Source organism: Aotus nancymaae, unplaced genomic scaffold, assembly GCF_030222135.1.
Source record: "Aotus nancymaae isolate 86718 unplaced genomic scaffold, 86718_ANA_hifiasm-v0.15.2.pri h1tg000038l, whole genome shotgun sequence".
NCBI lineage: Eukaryota > Metazoa > Chordata > Mammalia > Primates > Aotidae > Aotus > Aotus nancymaae.
The window spans coordinates 631538-650641 of NW_026988452.1; the positions used below are offsets into that span (position 1 = coordinate 631538).

At 43.8% G+C, this 19104-nt stretch overlaps 1 protein-coding gene and 1 non-coding gene across 3 annotated transcripts in view; both read right to left on the reverse strand.

The window, feature by feature from the left end:
• PCYT1A (phosphate cytidylyltransferase 1A, choline) overlaps window positions 1–19104 on the reverse strand; it is a 39607-nt gene that overhangs the window by 5002 nt on the left and 15501 nt on the right. For both annotated transcript variants that reach the window (XM_012460092.2, XM_012460093.2), the window contains exons 2-8: window positions 16812–16938; window positions 13976–14075; window positions 7258–7374; window positions 6422–6573; window positions 3575–3653; window positions 2961–3103; window positions 43–231 (exon numbers count right to left, since the gene is read on the reverse strand). In XM_012460092.2, the coding sequence (XP_012315515.1) occupies window positions 43–231; window positions 2961–3103; window positions 3575–3653; window positions 6422–6573; window positions 7258–7374; window positions 13976–14075; window positions 16812–16928 (897 nt within the window). In that variant the 5' untranslated portion in view covers window positions 16929–16938. The remainder of the gene's footprint in view (window positions 1–42; window positions 232–2960; window positions 3104–3574; window positions 3654–6421; window positions 6574–7257; window positions 7375–13975; window positions 14076–16811; window positions 16939–19104) is intronic.
• On the reverse strand, window positions 15925–16065 carry LOC135268174 (U4 spliceosomal RNA). The gene has a single exon (XR_010336455.1). It is a non-coding gene; the product is annotated as a U4 spliceosomal RNA (small nuclear RNA).

The following is a 19104-nucleotide window of genomic DNA, read 5'->3' on the forward strand; positions in this document are numbered from 1 at the left end:
CAACACGGGAATTCCCTAAATTATCCAGTGGGAAGAACATACCAGTGCTCCTTCTGGACCAAACATTTCCAGAAAACTTCCAATGAATTCTCGGGACTTCTCCTCCCATTTCTGAATGAGGTCGATGCTTTTTTCCTCCACCTTCTGAACAAATTCTTTTGACTTTTCCTCCACATCTTTCACTTTCTTCTTTACTTTATCAACCCTCTCCTGCAAGTTGTATTTCTTCTCCTAGGAGAAATAACTATTTTGAGAAATAATACTCATCCTAAACTTACCTACCATTAGAGAAAGAAAAAACATGGCCCACTGTTTTCAGTCTAGAATTTTGCTTTGCTTTAATCGACCCCATGTCATTAGCATAATAACAGCTAAGATATGCTGTGGATGCTCATACGAAAAGTGGTAATTCTAATACTGTGGGCATTTGGGACTAAACTAGAAATACAGGCTATACCCAGTAACGGACAGGCACGTAGCCAAATAAATCAGAGTTTTACAGATAAAACATAAACTTGGAATGACCCAAGTCTCATTTTAAATGGAGATACAGAGGCAGCTAAAAGATCACTGCAGAATATTGCCAAGAATAAACCAATCACAATAGACGGAAAGAGGAAGGACTAGATCTTTTACTTAATTAATCTGCTCATCATGCTGGATGTTTCCCCTCTATCGCTGGCTTATTCTATTTTTAAATGAGTTGTGGTTTTTGCTTTTTGTTTCTTCGGTATTTGAAAGTCTATTTACTCATCTGCAAAATGATGAAACTCTTTGGTCTTGCCAACTTTCCTAAAGATAAGGAAGATGGTATAAACCCTCTGGCGAAGGGAAGGAAATATTTAGTCAAATGAAAAGTATCGTCGGCCAGGCACAGTGGCTCATGCCTGTAATCCCAGCACTTTGGGAAGCCGAGGTGGGAGGATGCCTGAGGCCAGGAGCTCGAGACCAGCTGGGACAACGTCGCGAGACCTCACCTCTACTAAAAATAAAAATTAAAAAATTAGCTGGGTGTGGTGGCCTGTGCCTGTAGTCCCAGCTTCTCAGGAGGCTGAGGTGCGAGAATCACTTGAGCCTGGAGGTCAAGGCTGCAGTAAGCCAAGATTGCGCTACTGTACTCCAGCCTGGGTGACTGAGTGCAACTCTATCTCAAAAAAACAGGAAAAGTATTCTCATAATTTCCAGATCATAAAGAGGAAAAGGATTATGTTTAGAATTTTTAAACACCTGATTCTTATGGTGAAAATAAAGCTATAGTAAGTAAATTAGCAAAAGCTAGGGTTTATCTGCCTAGATAAATCATATTTAAATGTAACCATTTTATCTATTCTTTTGTTTTTTGTGTTTTTTGTTGTTTTTTATTTTTTGAGATGGAGTTTCACTCTTTTTGCCCAGGCTGGAGTATAATGGCACAATCTTGGCTCCCTGCAACCTCCACTTCCCAGAATCAAGCGATTCTCCTACCTCAGCCTCCCGAGTAGCTCGGATTACAGGTGTGCACCACCACACCTGGCTAATTTCTGTATTCTTAGTAGAGAGGGGGTTTCACCATGTTGGCCAGGCTGGTCTCAAACTCCTGACCTCAGGTGATCCACCCACCTTGGCCTCCCAACGTGTTGGGATTACAGGCGTGAGCCACTGTGCCTGGCCCATTTTACCTGTTCTTACAGCACAATTCACAGAGATGGGAACAGGTGAGAGAGCATGGTAAACGGGTTATGTAGAAGACATTAAAGTTAGCAGCTTTCTTCTTTTTAAATCAACTTTATTGAGGTCTAATTTACATACAAAATACATAGTGTTGGCCAGATACAGTGACTCATGCCTGTAATTCCAGCACTTTGGGAGGCAAAGGGGGCCACTTGCTTGAGGCCAGGAGTTCGAGACCAGCCTGGGGAACAGGGCAAAACCCCATCTCTACTAAAAAAATACAAAAATTATCCAGGCATGGTGGCACATGCCTGTAATCACAGCCATTCAGGAGCCTGAGGCACCAGAATCACTCGAACCCAGGAGAGTTTTTTTGTTTGTCTGTCTGTTTAGAGATGGGGTCTAGCATTGCTGCCCCAGGCTGGTCTCAAACTCCTGGCCTCAAGCAATCCTCCCGCCTCAGCCTCCCAAAGTACTGGGATTACAGGTGTGAACCACCGTTCCCAGCAAAATATACAGAGTTTCTAAAAGGCAATATTAAACTAAAATAAATTTAAGCTTTCATAAATCAAAATTTAAAGCTTAGGTCCGTGTGGGGAAATTGCATGCAAAATGTTGTGTGTCATTATCATACGGGGAGAGGATTCACAGCTTTTAGTAGATTTCAAAAGATCATCCAACCAAAAAAGAAAAAGGAAATTTAAGATACACTGTTTTAAATTTATTAACAGAAATTCTCTACTATATAAATTACGCATTCTGCCGGGCACGGTGGCTCACACCTGTAATCCCAGCACTTTGGGAGGCCGAGGTGGGCGGATCACCTGAGGTTGGGAGTTCGAAACCAACCTGACCAACATGGAGAAACCCCATCTCTACTACAAATACAAAATTAGCCAGGCGTAGTGGTGCATGCCTGTAATCCCACCTACTCAGGAGGCTGAGGCAGGAGAATCACTTGAACCCAGGAGGCAGAGGTTGCAGTGAGCCAAGGTCACACCATTGTACTCCAGCCTGGGCAACAGAGCAACATTCTGTCTCAAAAATAAATAAATAAATAATAAAAATAAATTGCGCTTTCTTACTTATTTAGTCGGTTGTGTGGCTTTATATGAATGTGTTGGTGTGAGGCCATCATGGCAGAAACTGCTGTTTCCTTCTCTTTGCAGAGTTAACACGGTGGTGATTCGTTCACTGATCTTTTGGGAGTGATCGTTAGAACCAGCTGCAAAGCCAGCTCAGCTAAGAGGCAATGGGGGGGCAATATGTGCCCCACTGAGTGGGGACTCTGCGGTGAGGCTGGAACTCACGTTGATGAAGCTGACATTGAGCTCCTTCGCTGTGTAGCCCCGCTGCAGGTTCCGCCGCGCATACACATCGTAGTCCCGCACGATTCGAGTGATGATGTCTGACGTGGAGATGCCTTCTGTCCTCTGTGTTGGAGCAAACATGCCTAACTCAGAAACACATACAGACAGACACTGTGAGGTTCTGGTTGGCTCCGGTGTGAAGACTACATGGAAACTGGGAGCAACATTCCTTTCCTTTCCTCAAAAAGCAGAATCTGTTATTACTAAATGAAACTGAGATACTGATATACAGAAGGAAGACTGAATCAAAGGCTAGAGGTAAGACAAAGAAGAGTTACGTAGCCCTAATATTAAGAAAACTATGAGGAAGCTCTCCTGAAATTAAGAGAGATATCAAAAGCAGATGTTTAAACCAAGAATCGATGGATGTCATGAACCGATGGCAAAGAATTGATGGATGCTATGCTCATCTTTACCTTTTACCCAAAACGTGACCTGAAAGAAGATGTTAAACTTCTAACGTACACATTTCCTCTGTAAAGTAGCACTATGGCTGAACATCCACAGCTGCCCCTGAGATTCCATGAAGCGAGGATGCACAGCAGCCCACTCACCGGCTTCCTTGATGTGCTTATAGACATCATCACTGCCAGCAGATGAATAAGGGATGTCGTCATGGGCTACAAAATCAATCTGAAAATAAGGAGACATCATTTAAAACCCAGGATAGCTGCCTTTCAGAAAGACCCAGGAAATGTTCTCAGGCCGAGAAAAAGAACAATAAGCAGAGGCCAGGCCTCAGTGGACTTTATCTCTCTTTCCTTTGCTCATACGTTCTACAATCTACTCATAAATCACCCAACCTCATTATTTATGGAGTATAAATATGAAGTTAGCCAGCTGCTTCTCTAGCTCTTTCTACTAGACTACCAGAACTGTTACCCTCACTCTGTATACCATCATCTTGCAATATCAGTAGGGCCAGAGCGTTTGCTGGTGAGCCAGTTAGTGGGTGCAGCCTAGGAAAGGTGGAAATCTCCCTGTCCTAGGTCTGGAAGGATTGGTCAAATAGGGTTTCTAAAAATATGAGAAAGAGGTTACTTCTTTCTTAACTGGTTTCTCTCAGTCCATGAGAAAAGAGGGAATATAAAAATAGCAACCACGAGCCATTTGACTGGAATAGATACGTCTGTACTCCTGAGAAATACAAACCCAAAGCCAGAAAAGAGGTTTTATTCTCAGGATCTATCATTTTACTACTTTTTTTTTTTTTTTTTGGGACTGAGTCTCGCTCTGTCACCCAGGCTGGAGTGCAATGGCACGATCTCGGTTCACTACAACGTCCGCCTCCCAGATTCAAGTGATTCTCCTGCCTCAGCCTCCCAAGTAGCTGCGGTTACAGGTGCGTACCATGACACCCAGCTAATTTTTTTTTTTTTTTTAATTTTTTTTTATTGCATTTTAGGTTTTGGGGTACATGTGAAAAACATGCAAGGTTGTTGCATAGGTGCATACGTGGCAGTGTGATTTGCTGCCTTCCTCCCCTTCACCCATATCTGGCATTTCTCCCCATGCTCTCTCTCCCCAACTCCCCACCCCCCCCGACACCCAGCTAATTTTTATATTTTTAGTAGAGGTGAAGTTTCACCATGTTGGTCAGGCTGGTCATGAACTCCTGACCTCAAGTGATCCGCCCACCTCGGCCTCCCAAAGTGCTGGGATTATAGGCGTGAGCCACCGCACCAGGCCATTTTACTACTATTAATATCCTTTGCAAGAGCAAGAAGAGATGAATGGCTCTGGGATCAGTGTTGTTCAGAGACATGCCAAACTTCACATACTCCTTCCTGAAAGGGCCACAGGCCTTTTGCTAATAATTACTAAGATCACTATACCAATTCCCAACTCCCAGAGGCCACTGTAGTGTGAAGCGTTGACTGGGACTGTGTCAGAGATCCTCAGCTAGCATCTGAATTACTCATGAACAACTTGTCAGGGATCCACAGGCAGCAAAGTAAAGAATAGGAGGCCAGGAGGATCACCTGAGGTCCAGAGTTCCAGACCAGCCTGGCCAACATGGCAAAACCCTGTCTCTACTAAAAATATAAAAAATTAGCCAGGTGTGGTGGCGGGCACCTATAATTCCAGCTACTCAGGAGGCTGAGGCAGGAAAATCGCTTGAACCCTGGAGGCAGAGGTTACAGTGAGCTGAGACTACCCCATTGCACTCCAGCCTGGGCAACAAGAGCAAAACTCTGTCTCAAAAAAAAAAAAGAATGGAACAAGCAAAACTCACAGTTGAGTCTATGCTGTTAATAAAGAGAAAAGGGAAGTTAGAAATTCCGCTAACCGCACGCACACTTCCATCTGGGGTTGTCCAGCTATGAGGCTGAGAATAAGCTTGCTTACCACCTTTGGTGCCACTGGCTGCTAAGTGTTGATGTAGAAAAGCCAGAGAATTATGAAAGGTCTGTCCTAATCCTCAGTATCCTCAACCGTCATAATAAACACTCCCTCTTCAGGCCTATGCATGTATTGCTTCAGAAGCACTCTGGCTGCTTTTATTCTTTCTGCCTCCATGAACAATTTGCCTACAGCATTCCCAATGCCCCTGTACTGACCACATGCTTGTGTGTCCTCAGGCTTGGGGGCCCCTAACCCGGCCTAATAAATCCTTCTCATCTTTTATACCCAACTTTTACAGGAAACCTGTGGCTTTTTCTTTTTTTAAATAGAGACAGGGTCTTGCTATGTTGCCCAGGCTGGTCTCGAACTCCTGGGCTCAAGCGATGCTCCCACCTTGGCCTCCCAAGGTGCTGGGATTACAGGCATGAGCCACCACACCTGGCTGACATCTGTTACTTTAATGTGGGAGAATTAAAAGGAGGAAAGGGGTTTTATAATAACTCACTGAGTAAAAGTGAGAAATATCCTTAACTTCTGATTCCACACAATTTCTAGCCTAAGATCAAAGCCCTGAAATGAACCTTAAGTCAAGAAAAGTCCATGTTAATCTGCCTGTTTCCCAGTAATGTGAGGTCTTCAGAGTGTGCCTGGGGCTATGGATATGCTAAGGAGACTGGCATGCTGTAAGGGGTGGGGGGAAGTCACGTAACAGAAGAGTTCAGTTCCCGGCCCTGCTAAGTGTGACTTGGAGCAGGTTACTTGGTTTCTCTAGGCCTCCTTACTCATGTGTGAAGTGGAAATGATAACCACACCACAGGACTGTTGTGGGGAGAAAATGGAATAGAATGAATGCAAAAGTGCTTGCAAACCATCCAACCCCATGTAATGTCAGGGATGACTGCCACCACTAGGAGGATCACTGTCAGCTCCTATGAAACCTACGAGAAGGTAGAGAAGTAAAACAGGGCTAGTGGAAAACTAGCCTAAGTGCCACAAGCATTGAGAGTTGAGGCAATCCTGGAACAAGGAAGGGGGACATGTGCCCGGTTTCTTACCCGGTGTTCTGCCAGGAACTCAGGCGTCAGGGTCCAGGGCGCATTCCTCACTACCTCGTCCACGTAGCGGCAGTGCTGTACTGCATCATAGCGCTCATTTTCATTCATCACCGTGAAGCCCTTGAAGTTGTGCGTTAGCTCGTCACTGCAAACTGAGTGCACCACACTATAAAGCCGTGAGTCCGAACCCTCTTTGCTTAACCACTCCCGCCTTCTCCCACTTCTTAGGACTGCAACTATCTTCCCCAACTGAAGAAAAGTCTTCTCAAGGCAGTTCAACCTGGGCAACAATGCCTGTCCTAACACAGCGGATACTTTCAGGAGCAACACTCACTAAATAGTATGTTCATACTTTGGATAAGAAACAGTGCAACAGGGGACCAAGATCTTTGACTCCAAAATAAACCTGCTGTGCATGTCTGTATCAATTAAGTTCTTAAACATGTTTTCCTGTTTTATTAATACTGGACTGGACCACATAACATTTCCTTGGCAGGCTTTTGTACTCCAGTTGATTCAAAATGATAAACTGAAATCTAAAGGAAATGTTTTTAAGTAGGCAACAGAAGTCACTGTTGCTCCTGTGACTGCAGAAACTCCGCTAAAAACACTGAGATAAATGTCAGATGTCATAGTCCATGAGCGTGAAGCTCCTCTGTCCTGGTTTAGGTTGCTAGGACCCCACATACATCACGTGTTTTAGAGAGGCTGTACTACATCCTTCATTTAAAAATGAAAACAAGAGCCATGTACTCAGGTTGTAAAGACAGAAGAGAAAGAAAGGCTACTATCATCTTTTTCTTCACAGCACCTGAAGTCATCAGATGTTTTCTTACCTCCCACGATGAGGTATGTATTAGGGAAAAGGTTCTTTGCTTGCATCAGAGCTCGGGCATGACCAGAGTGAAATAAGTCAAATATTCCATCGGCATAAACTCTCACGGGCCGCTCACCTAAATACAAATGAAAGAATTTATCACAAAAATACATTTTTTTTTGAGACTGAACCTTGTTCTGTCGCCCAGGCTGGAGCGCAGTGGTGCGATCTCGGCTCAGTGCAACCTCTACTTCCCGGGTTCAAGTGATTTTCCTGCCTCAGCCTCCCGAGTAGCTGGGATTACATGCACATGTCATAACACTTGACTAATTTTTGTGTTTTTAGTAGAGACGGGGTTTTGCCTCGTTGGCCAGTCTGGTCTCGAATTCCTGGCCTCAAGTGATCTGCCCACCTCAGCCTCCCAAAGTCCTGGGATTGCAGGTGTGAGCCACCATGCCCAGCCACAAAAATACATTTATTCGATATCTTGTACTTGGCAAATGGAAATGGCACTGTGTGACTTTTCCATGACTGCATACTCCTTTAAGGTGTTCTCTGGGTATTCACCCTGATTTTGGGGGTAGGCTGGATTATGAAAAACAACATCACAGACTTCCTTGACTATAAATAAAGACCTTTTCATTTTTTTCCTGGGACAAGGTCTCACTCTGTCATCCAGGCTAGAGTGCCACGGTGCAATCATAGCTCACTGCAGCCTCAACCTCCTGGCCTCAAGTGATCCTCCCATCTCAGCCTCCTAAGTAGATGGGATCACAGGTGCACACCACCATGCCCAGCTAATTTTTTTATTTTTTGTAGAGACAATGTTGCCCAGGCTGGTCTTGAACTCCTAGACTCAAGCAGTCCCATCTCAGCCTCCCAAAATGCTGGGATTACAGGTGTGAGCCACCATGCCCAGCCTATAAAGGTATTTTTGACATTGCCTGGTTGTACCAAACTTCTCAGGCACAAAAAACAACAGAGAACTGACTGTCAACTTAGAAGTAAGGAAATTATTTCCTGGGGTACAAGACTAGTTCCAAAGCCAAATAAACATTAAAAATGAAACCAGCATAACGGTTCATCCAAGTTTAAATAATACATCTAAGGAGTCCATGTAACTGATTTCCTTTACGTGAGTAAAGGAAGAGCTATTTTACTGCAGCACCAGAAAGTAGCAGTAGGAGCATGTGTGTCGTTTTGGGAAAGATGGGCCACAGTGTATCAGACGTGCTACTGAGGCTGAGTGTCAGACACATCTCCTTCCTGTCCTAAGGGCAGCGAACCAAGGGAAGGAAGCTGTTCTCAGGAGGTTTATGAATGTTTGTTTTCAAAAAGCTTGATTCATAAACAAGTAGATTTTAAACCAAGAAATCATACATTGCTGAAAGGAATATCAGCAACTTTCCAAAAGGGTAATTAGGTAGTGTTTGTCAAAAGACAAACAACAAATGCTTATATCTTTGGCCTGGCTATTCCAGTTCTGGGAATTACCTCACAGTAAATATAGACGTTATTCATCGCGGCGCTGTTTATAATAGCAACAGTTAGGAAACAGCCTACATTTCAATGGAAGATTGAATATAGCATAATACACCCACAGCAAGGTGGGAGGACATATAAACGATTTACTTAGATATTCACAGAAACTGGTAACATTGGTTGCCTGTTACAGGGATACCAGGTGGCTGTGAGACAGGTCTTGAGAGGATGACATTTTACTTTATGCCCTCTTCGTGCTACATGGATATTAAACTGTGGGAATGTATTGATTTCATTTGATTTGATTTTTTGAGACAAGGTCTGGCTCTGTCACCCAGGCTGGAGTGCAGTGGTGTGGTCTCAGCTCGCTGTAACCTCCACCTCCTAGGCTAAAATGATCCTCCCACCTCAGCCTCCCAAGTAGCTGGGGCTACAGATACACAACACCATGCCCAGCTAATTTTTGTTTTTTGTAGAGACGGGATATCACATGTTGCCCAGGCTAGTTTTTTTTTTTTTTCTTTTTTCTTTTTTTATGAGATGGAGTCTGGCTCTGTTACCCAGACTGGAGTACGGTGTTGTGATCTAGGCTCACTGCAACCTCTGTTTCCTGGGTTCAAGCGATTCTCCTGTCTCAGCCTCCCAAGTCGCTGGGATTACAGGTGAAAGCCACCATGCCAGGATGATTTTTGTATTTTCAGTAGAGACAGGGTTTCACCACGTTGGCCAGGCTAGTCTCAAAACTCCTGACTCGAAGCGATCCACCTGCCTTGGCCTCCCAAAGTGCTGGGATTTCGGGTGTGAGCCATCACACCCAGCCTAGGCTGGTTGTACTGATTTTAAAATACAGCAAATAACAATTTTTAATTATACCAATCCAATGGAAAACTAATAATTAATTTAATGGATTTAAGAGTCAGAAAGGTCATAGCTCAAGCTTGCCAACCAGCTTTCTTCCTCTGTAGCCTTAACTTCCTTATGCCTCAGTATTCTCCTCTATGAGACAAAGCAGGCTGGGTGTGGTAGCTCACACCTGTAATCCCAGCACTTGAGAGACCAGGGCAGGAGGATTGCTTGAGCCCAGGAGTTTGAGACCAGCCTGGGCAACACAGTGAAACCCTATCTCTATTAAAAATTATTTTTTACTGCTAGCATGTGTCAACTAAAAAAAAAAGAAGAAAAAAATTATTTAAAAAATAATTTTTACAAAAACAAAGTAAAATAAACCAAAATCTGAGCATATAATCCCTCTTCCATATCCCAGAAATCACTGCATTGGCTCTGTGCCTATTAAAAAATAATAAATTTAAAAAATGTTTGGGCCAGGTGTGATGGCTCATGCCTGTAATCCCAGCACTGTGGGAGGCCAATGCAGGCAGATCACCTGAGGTCAGCAGTTCAAGGCCTGCCTGGCTAACATGGTGAAACCCCATCTCTATTAAAAATACAAAAATTAGATGGGTGTGGTGGTGGGCGTCATTAATAATCCTAGCTACTTGGGAGGCTGAAGTGGGAGAATCACTTGAACCTGGGAGGCAGAGGTTGCAGTGAGCCAAGATCAAGGCACTGCGCTCCAGCCTGGGCAACAGAGCGAGACTCTGCCTCAAAAAACAAAACAAAAACACACACAAAAAAATGTTAAAGTATCCCAGAAGTCATGTCCATGAAGTAACTAACACACTTCCATTTTTCCTAAACAAGTCCAGAGGGGCTACGATCTCACACTGTTTGATCCTAAAACACAAGGATAGAATATAAAAAGTAAGACTATTTTGTTGTTTGTTTGCTACTAGGCAGCACACAGCCGGGAAATTTTGCTCAAGAAACACATCGCCTGGATGGTGGCAGTAGCTCAGAATGCTGCTGATCAGGTGGCTGCCGGCAGCACACCTACTCATCCCGTGTTAGGCCGAGGAGATCACTGAACCTTTTCTCCAACGAATCCCAGGTGTGCCTCTTGCTCTCTTCAGTGCTGCCCCAGCCGACTTATCTCAGCTGGCCACTATTCCACCCCAAGTCGCTGGCAAACCCAGACTGACATATTAACCAAATGGCCAGCAGGGGCCACTGTTAAACTAGTCTGGGAAGAAAGCTAGCATTAGCCATTCTTTTACCAAGCGGCTGCTGGCCAGGATAACCACACCCCTGATTTACATTTGTTGTTTCCACACACATATGTGCCGAGACAACAAATGTATATTATAGTATGTATAACATTTATATAAATCATATACTTTTAATATAACTTTTAATGTTCATATCATTATATATATCTAATAATATATCCTTTATATATTATACATATATATGTGCTTGTGTGTGTGTGTGTGTGTGTGTGTGTGTGTGTGTGTATATATATATATATTTTTTTTTTTTAAAGACAGGGTCTCTGTCACCCAGGCTGGAGTGCAGTGGTGCAATCACGGCTCACTGTACTCTAGACCTCTTGGGCTCAAGCAATCCTCTCACCTCAGCCTCCTGAGTGACTGGGACTATAGATGCACACCACCACACCCGGCTAATTTTTTAAATTTTTTGTAGAGATGGGATCTCACTGTATTGCCCAGGCTGGTCTTGAATTCCTGGCCTTGAGTAATCCTTCTGCTTTGGTCTCCCAAAGTGCTAGGATTATAGGCAGGAGCCACCACACTCAACCTCTGTATATTCTTAACAGCAACTCCCTTTCATGCTCAAAACTGTCTTATTTGGATGATAAATTACATGGTTTATATGGATTATGAATTATATGCTGCACCACTGGTGACTAAGTAACCATCTGTCCTCCTTTAGGCAGAAGAAACCTGGGTTTCAATTAATAATCTCTTTTGACATATTTATTCTCCCAAATACCTACCATCGAAACATTCTGTCCCTAACAGATTTCCATTGCCCTTCACATTCTCCCGTTTTCTTACTTTCTCTGAGTTAAACATACTGCTGATTTTTTTCATCCTCCAAAAGATTCCCAGAGCTGACCTTCTTATCTCTCAAATCATACTTGTTTTTCTCTGAGTAGAGAATCTTCTCCTAGACTGTACAACCTTCCTAGTGAAAACACGAGGAGCCGGAGGGAGATGTTTAAAATTCACTGCAGCACATGCACACTCTTTATTGTTTCTTCCTTGTCCTGCACTGGCATGAATGCAGTTAGCTACTTGGTGATTTAACATAAAACAGTCAGACAAAATGAGATATGAGAGAAAAACCAGAGTTCAAATGAAGCTGGCAAATTTATAGGCTAGTTTGTGGCTGTTTGTTCCACCAAAAATACAATTATTTTGCTGAAGGCCTTCTATTCTAGTGTTTACAATAAGTAGCAGCATTCCAGGGTGAGGCTTTAGCTACAATTCTATCCCGCTAATGATCTGCTTTACTGTAGGCTGGGCACAGTGGCTACTTGGGAGACTGAGATTTGAGAACTGCTTGAACCCTGGAGGCGGAGGCTGCAGTGAGCTGAGATCACGCCACTGCACTCCAGCCCGGGCGACAGAGCAAGACTGTCTCAAAAAACAAAACAAAACAAAACTTGGAAGCAGTACATGTATTTTCAACTTTTACGTACCACAAATGGTACGTGGACAAATTAGCAATAAACTGGGTGATGCAACCAATCTGATCAGATCTGAATGAATAACTGATTCTAAATGTGTGTCACGAGAGAGTACATAAAAAGTTCTTGCTTTCAACAAACTACTATCACATCTGAATGTGAACCTAAACTGTCTTTTGGCATTTTGAAGTCAGACCTGCCCACCTTACACTCTGATCCATACAGCCTCTGGTTTTCCTCATTTTACCCTGCCCCAGGAGCCTACCTATTACCCAAATAAGGGAAGCCAAACTCAAAAGTCATAAATGAATCAGAGAGTTGCAATCAACATGAACTATATCTAAACATTTCTGCAAAAGGAAAGGATTCTCTGGAATTAGCCTCTTTTTTGTTTAGGACCCAAAAACCACAATACATATACCCAAGATAAGGCCAAGGGGTAGGTGTCAAAATTCCTGGTGTGACACTTGTATCATTTCTGTTTGTTTTGAGACAGGGTCTCACTCTGTCACCCAGGCTGGAGTGCAGTGGCATGATCTTGGCTTACTGCAATCTCTGCCTCCTGGGTTCATGCAATTGTCTGCCTTAGCCTCCCGAGTAGCTGGGACTACAGGCGTTCGCTGCCATGCCCAGATAAGTTTTGTATTTTTAGTAAAGACAGGGTTTCACCATGTTGGGCAGGCTGGTCTCGAACTCTTGACCTCAAGTGATCCACCCACCTCGGCCTCCCAAAGTGCTGGGATCACAGGCGTGAGCCACCGCGCCCGGCCCACTTCTATTTGTCCTTCACTGTTCTTCAGTTACGACAGAGAGTAAACCTACCAACACAATTAAGAAGTAACCGCAAATAAACTGTATGCTGCAAATGTATAGATTCATGGCTGTAACTCCCTCTTATTCCCTGGTGTTTGAGTCTTAGTTCAGCCCTACATTTACAGGATAGAGAGAATACTTATTATAGTAATCAGAAACAGTGAAAAAGGATTGGGAAAATTGGAGAATTTATAGAGAAAAAATAACATTTGTCTATAGGACTTTGTACTCATAACAAACGCTCTTGGAAGTTTCTTTTTACAGTGAGTTCTAAAACCAATTGCTCCACATAAGAAAAGCATCTTGACTATATATTAATAACTTAAGTGGTCAAAAACTGCTAATTAATGATGTTAATTAAGCACACAAATAAAGAGTAAGGGCTTTGAAAATAATAAAGTATTTTTTAAAACCTGGAAAATTATAATACCAGGAAAAATAAAGTGATGAGCACCTCCCAACTTGGGATATTTTTGTCCTCTGTAAATCAGCAGGACCACAGCCAACTGACAGAAAGTAGAAATATTGTGGGGGAAATTCTGAAGGCTATGAAAAATGTGACAGCCTGAACTATTATTTGGACCTTTATAGAAATAGACAAGATCATAAACCAGCTCAGACTAATATACTATCTTATGGTTTCTGTTCTACTATATCTCATAGCTACAGCAGCCCAGGAGACAGGTGTATGATCATAAGAAAAAAATGAAAGTTTATGGAGTGGAGTTACCCTTCTAAATAGAGCATCAAGGCTGATGGGAAGAACCCCTTTCTCCATTAGCCTTTACAAGGAAACGGACGGAAGTGTATAGAGAGTGGGTGTGTATTTGATAAACACAATGGAATGCTAAAAACACCAGTCAAACAGCAAATTAAGTAGGTATTTACTTACAAGGAGTTCCTCTACTGGCTTCTTCCATAGTTACCCTGACATAGGGCTTACTAAAGTCAACTTCAATTTCATCAGAAAAAGGAGCTGGTTGCCGTAAGCCCTTAAGAAAAGGAAAGTGAATGAAAAGAAAGTTCAATTCAATGACATACATGGAAATAATAAAAAAATGGCAGCTTTAAAGAAAAATCAGTTATTCGATATGATGTGACTAAAATTCTTCCTGAAACATTATAACATAAAAAAGAAGGGAACAAAACCTATTCCAAACCGACAAATGAAAGTTGTAATCTTCTACAAAATGGGTAAATCGTGGCATGAAAAATAAATGTCTTGCAGGTGACTTCAGGTTAAGATGGAGCCATCTGTCTGGGAAACTAAGCACAGTCCCAACTAACTGGGTCAGGAATGATGGCTCCCCTGCAGCATGGCAAAACAGCCACCCCTGTATCACGTGACAAACTGCCAAGATTCATAAATGCATTTTCTTTTCTTTCTTTTTTTTTTTTTTGAGACAGAGTCTCGCTCTGTCACCCAGGCTGAAGTGCAGTGGTGCAAACTCGGCTCACTGCAAGCTCCGCCTTCCGGGTTCAAGCGATTCTCCTGCCTCAGCCTCCCGAGTAGCTGGGATTATAGGTGCCCGCCACCACGCCCAGCTAACTTTTGTATTTTTAGTAGAGATTGGGTTTTGCCATGTTGGCCAGGCTGGTCTCAAACTCCTAACCTCAAGAGATCTACCTGCCTTAGCCTTCCAAAGTGCTGGGATTATAGGTGTGAGCCACCGCACCCGGCCCATAAGTGCATTTTCACACCACTTCTGGGAAGGCAAACAGCTCCAGGTGCTTTATTTAGTATAATTATTGCTGTGTGGTGCTTTACACTGTAAATATGTTCTAATGCTCATAACAGCCCAGTAAGGCAAGAAGTACTGTAACTGGTATCCTCAGTTTAAGGATGAGAGGAACAAGGCAGGGCACGGTGGCTCACGCCTGTACTCCCAGCACTTTGGGAGGCCAAGGCAGGCAGCTGACCTGAGGTCAGGAATTGCAAGACCAGCCTGGCCAACATGGTGAAACCCTGTCTCTACGAAAAATACAAAAATTAACCGAGCATGGTGGCGCATGCCTGTAATTCCAGCTACTCGAGGGGCTGAGACATGAGAATCGCTGGAACCCAGGAGGCAGAGGTTGCAATGAGCCGAGATCGCACTGCTGCACTCCAGCCTGGGCCACAGAGCAAGAAACAAGATTCAGAGAAGTTATGTAAATTGTATGCAGTTACTCAGAGGCCAAGCTGAAATTATTATGCAGACATGTTGATCTATTATAGATGGCTTCGCTTAAGAGTTTTTGTTATTCCTAAATATTTTATTTACTTGATGCTATTGTGAACAGAATTGTTTTAATTTTATTTTTGGATTGTTCTTTGATATTATGTAACATGCAGTTGATCTGTATTTGTGTTTGTGTAACTGAAATTTTCCGTATATTGATCTTATGTCCTACGTCTTTGCTTAAGTTAATTATTACTTCTAGTATCAGTTGTTGTTTCGTAGATTCCTTAGCATTTTCTACATATAACATCACGTCTGTGAATGAAGATCATTTTCTTTATTCTTTTCCAATCTGGGTTTTTGTTTTTGTTTTTTTGAGAGTCTGGCTCTGTTGCCCCGGCTGGAGTGCACTGGCGCCATTTTGGCTCACTGCAACCTCGACCTCCCCAACTCGAGTGATCTCCTACCTCAGCCTCCCAAGTAGCTGGGACTATAGGCATGCACTACCTGACACCCAGGTAATTTTTTATTCTGGTTGAAACAAGGTCTCACCATGTGCCCAGGCAGGTTTCAAACTCCTGGCCTCAAGCAATCCTTCCACCTTGGCCTCCAAAAGTGCTGAGTTTATAGGTGTGAGCCACCACACCCAGCTAATTTTTTGTATTTTTTTTTAATTCAGTCTCCATAGAGACTGTCAAAAATCGCCAATGTTGACTATATCGCAAGTTGTCACAGAGGGGTATTGGGAAAAGTTTTCAAGTAGTAATAATCATGCCTCAGATAAACCTCAGTGGCTACTATGCAAAACTTTTTTTAAAATTACTGCCACTGTGTAAAGCTTTTTTTTTTTTTTTTTGACAGAGTCTGGCCCTGTCGCCCAGGCTGGAGTGCAATGGTGCAATCTTGGCTCACTGCAACCTCTGCCTCCTGGGTTCAAGCAATTCTACTGCTTCAGCCTCCTGAGTAGCTGGGATTCATTAGTTTTATTTATTTACTTATTTTTTCTTTTTCTTTTTATTTTTGAGACAGGGTCTGTCTCTGTTGTCCAGGCTGGAGTGCAATGGCATGATCTTGGCTCACTGCATCTTCCACCTCCCGAGTTCAAGCAATTCTCCTGCCTCAGCCTCCCCAGTAGCTGGGATTACAGGCACCCGCCACCACATCCGGTTAATTTTGTATTTTTAGTAGAGATGGGGTTTCACCATGTTGGCCAGGCTGGTCTCAAACTCCTGACCTCAGGTGGTCTGCCCACCTCGGCCTCCCAAAGTGCGGGGATTACAGGTGTGGGCTACCACACCTATCCATATTTCAATAGTTTTCATTTGATCTTGAGCCTAATACACATGCAACTTCCATATTTTCCTAAGACTTCTTTTTCTAAATCCAATGTAAAGCTTCTACAACTGAGCTGAGTCATAATCTAGTAAAAAGGCATAAGATTTCCAGTGACTGTGAAAATATCCTTACTATTCATTCTTTTCATTATTTAAGAAGACTTGTAACACTGATATCGTCAATGTCTCTCCCCCTGTCAGGTGAAGTGTTCAACAATGAAACTCTACTTACAACTGCACAGCGCTGCACTTTGGAAGGAATCCCATCTTCCTCTGCTGCCCCGTTGGGTCCGGGGGCCTCTTTTCTCCTCTTCCTAGCATTGACTTTGGGTGAACACTGTGCATCCATCTTCTTTTAACTGGTCATAGAAAGTGAGCAGAAATTTTTTCCTCATTGGGGTGGAAAAAAAGTTTGTCACCAGTATTTCAGAGATGTTGACATTGATACACTCAGCAAAGTATCAATTCTATAGCATGTACTTCACCAAGAAGAGCCGATGGCATCTGGCAAAAACCATGAAGCTTCACAAAACACAGGCTGTAGTGGAAATACTGCGATGCCTCTCTGTGGAACAATGGCCACAAGGAATTGCCTGAAGTTGGAAATCATTCACCCTCACAATGCAGCCTGCGTACTAACTGCTAATTTTACATCCTGATTGCATGCAAAAGACTGGAATCATTTGGCTGAGACAGATAGCTATATAGACTTTCCCAGTACCCTCCATATCATCGGAATGACAGGTGTAAGGCAATGTGAAGGTATGATTGGTGCAGGTAGAGAAAAGAGCTTTTTGTAAAGGGGGGGCTCTCACCAAGTCCTGGCTTAACAAAACATGGACTTTTTTTTAACTCTAATTTTTTTTTTTTTAAGACAGCGTTTCACCCTGTTGTCCAGGCTGGAGCGTAGCAGTGTGATCTTGGCTCACTGCAGCTTCAACCTCTTTAGCTCAAGTGATCCTCTTGCCCCAGCCTCCCAAGTAGCTGGGACTACAGGCACATGCCACCACACCTAGCTACAGGCCTCACTATGTTACCCAGGGTGGTCTTGAACTCCTGGCCTCACGCGGTCCTCCTGTCTCAAACTCCCAAAGACCTGGGATTACAGGTATGAGCAACAGTACCCAGTTGATTTCTTAACTCTGAATGCTCTACGGATTCCAGTGGCCACTCCTCCAGGGTTAGTTCTATCAACATTGTGAGTAGCATAATGCTTTTTATTTACTTTTTAAATTTTTTTTAAGGGATTGGGTCTTTCTATGTTGTCCAGGCTAGAGTGCAGTGGCTACTCACAGTTGTAATCATAGCACACTGTAGCCTCAAACTCCTGAGCTTAAGCAATCCTCCCACCTGAGCCTCCAGAATAGCTAGGATCAGCATAATGCATTTTTTAAATGTCCTTCCCTTTCTTTCCATTTTATTTATTTTTGAGAAAGAGTCTCACTCTGTCGCCCAGGCTAGAGTGCAGTGGCATGATCTTGGCTCACTACAACCTCCACCTCCCGGGTTCAAGCAATTCTCCTGCCTCAGCTTCTGAATAGCTGAGATTGCCACCACTCCCAGCTAATTTTTGTATTTTTCGTACAGACCGGGTTTCATCATGTTGGCCAGGCTGGTCCTGAACTCCTGACCTCAGCTGATCCACCCACCTCGGCCTCCCAAAGTGCTGGGATTACAGGTGTGAACCACTGCATCTGGCCCTTCCTCTTCTTTTGATCCACCCATCTCGGCCTCCCAAAGTGCTGGGATTACAGGTGTGAACCACTGCATCTGGCCCTTCCCCTTCTTTTCTCAGTACTCATTTCTCTTTCCTCTTTTGGGATCTTGACACCTCAAGCTTCTTCATAGTTTCCAGCTATTAAAACTCCTCCGGGATTCTCCTTCCCCCAAAGGAAAACTTATTCATTATTGTCTCACTTAGCAGAGAGTTTCTAGCAACTAGCTATTACAGCAAAGTTCTGAATATTCTGTATTTCATGTTTTTATCACAGAATACTTGGCGTGTCGCTTCACCAGCCAGAAACTTCTGTGGCCAGTGGCGCCTTCGCCCGAGTTTTGCTTGGGCCTGCCAGGCTCCTTCCGTCCACTTGGTCTGGTAGGCTGTGTTCACCTCGTGACCGGCACAGATTCCATACATGCTGAGGGCGAGCCAGGTGCAGAGCACCAAGGGGTGCGTTAGCAAGTGAGCACAGGGTCTGGCCACTGCGCATAGCCAGGCACTCCAGCTGCAAGGGGGTGGGCAGCTCCAGGCGCCAGCTCCCTGAGAGGCTGTGGCTGGACCAGGTATACCAGAAGCAGCTTCCACTGCAGCACTGGGGAACATGGTGGTGCCCAGAAGCTTGGAGATGCCAGGAACCATGGAGCTCCAAAGAGGGTGTCACAGCCCTAGCTCAGGGAGCTCCTAGGTCTGGGCTTCCCAAAGGACTGCAGCACTTCTCTCTCTCCTTCTCTCTTCTCTCCTTCTCTTGCTCACAACATGGCAAGCGGGCAGGGGAGGGGGAGGGGGAGGGGGGCATGCTTCAGCT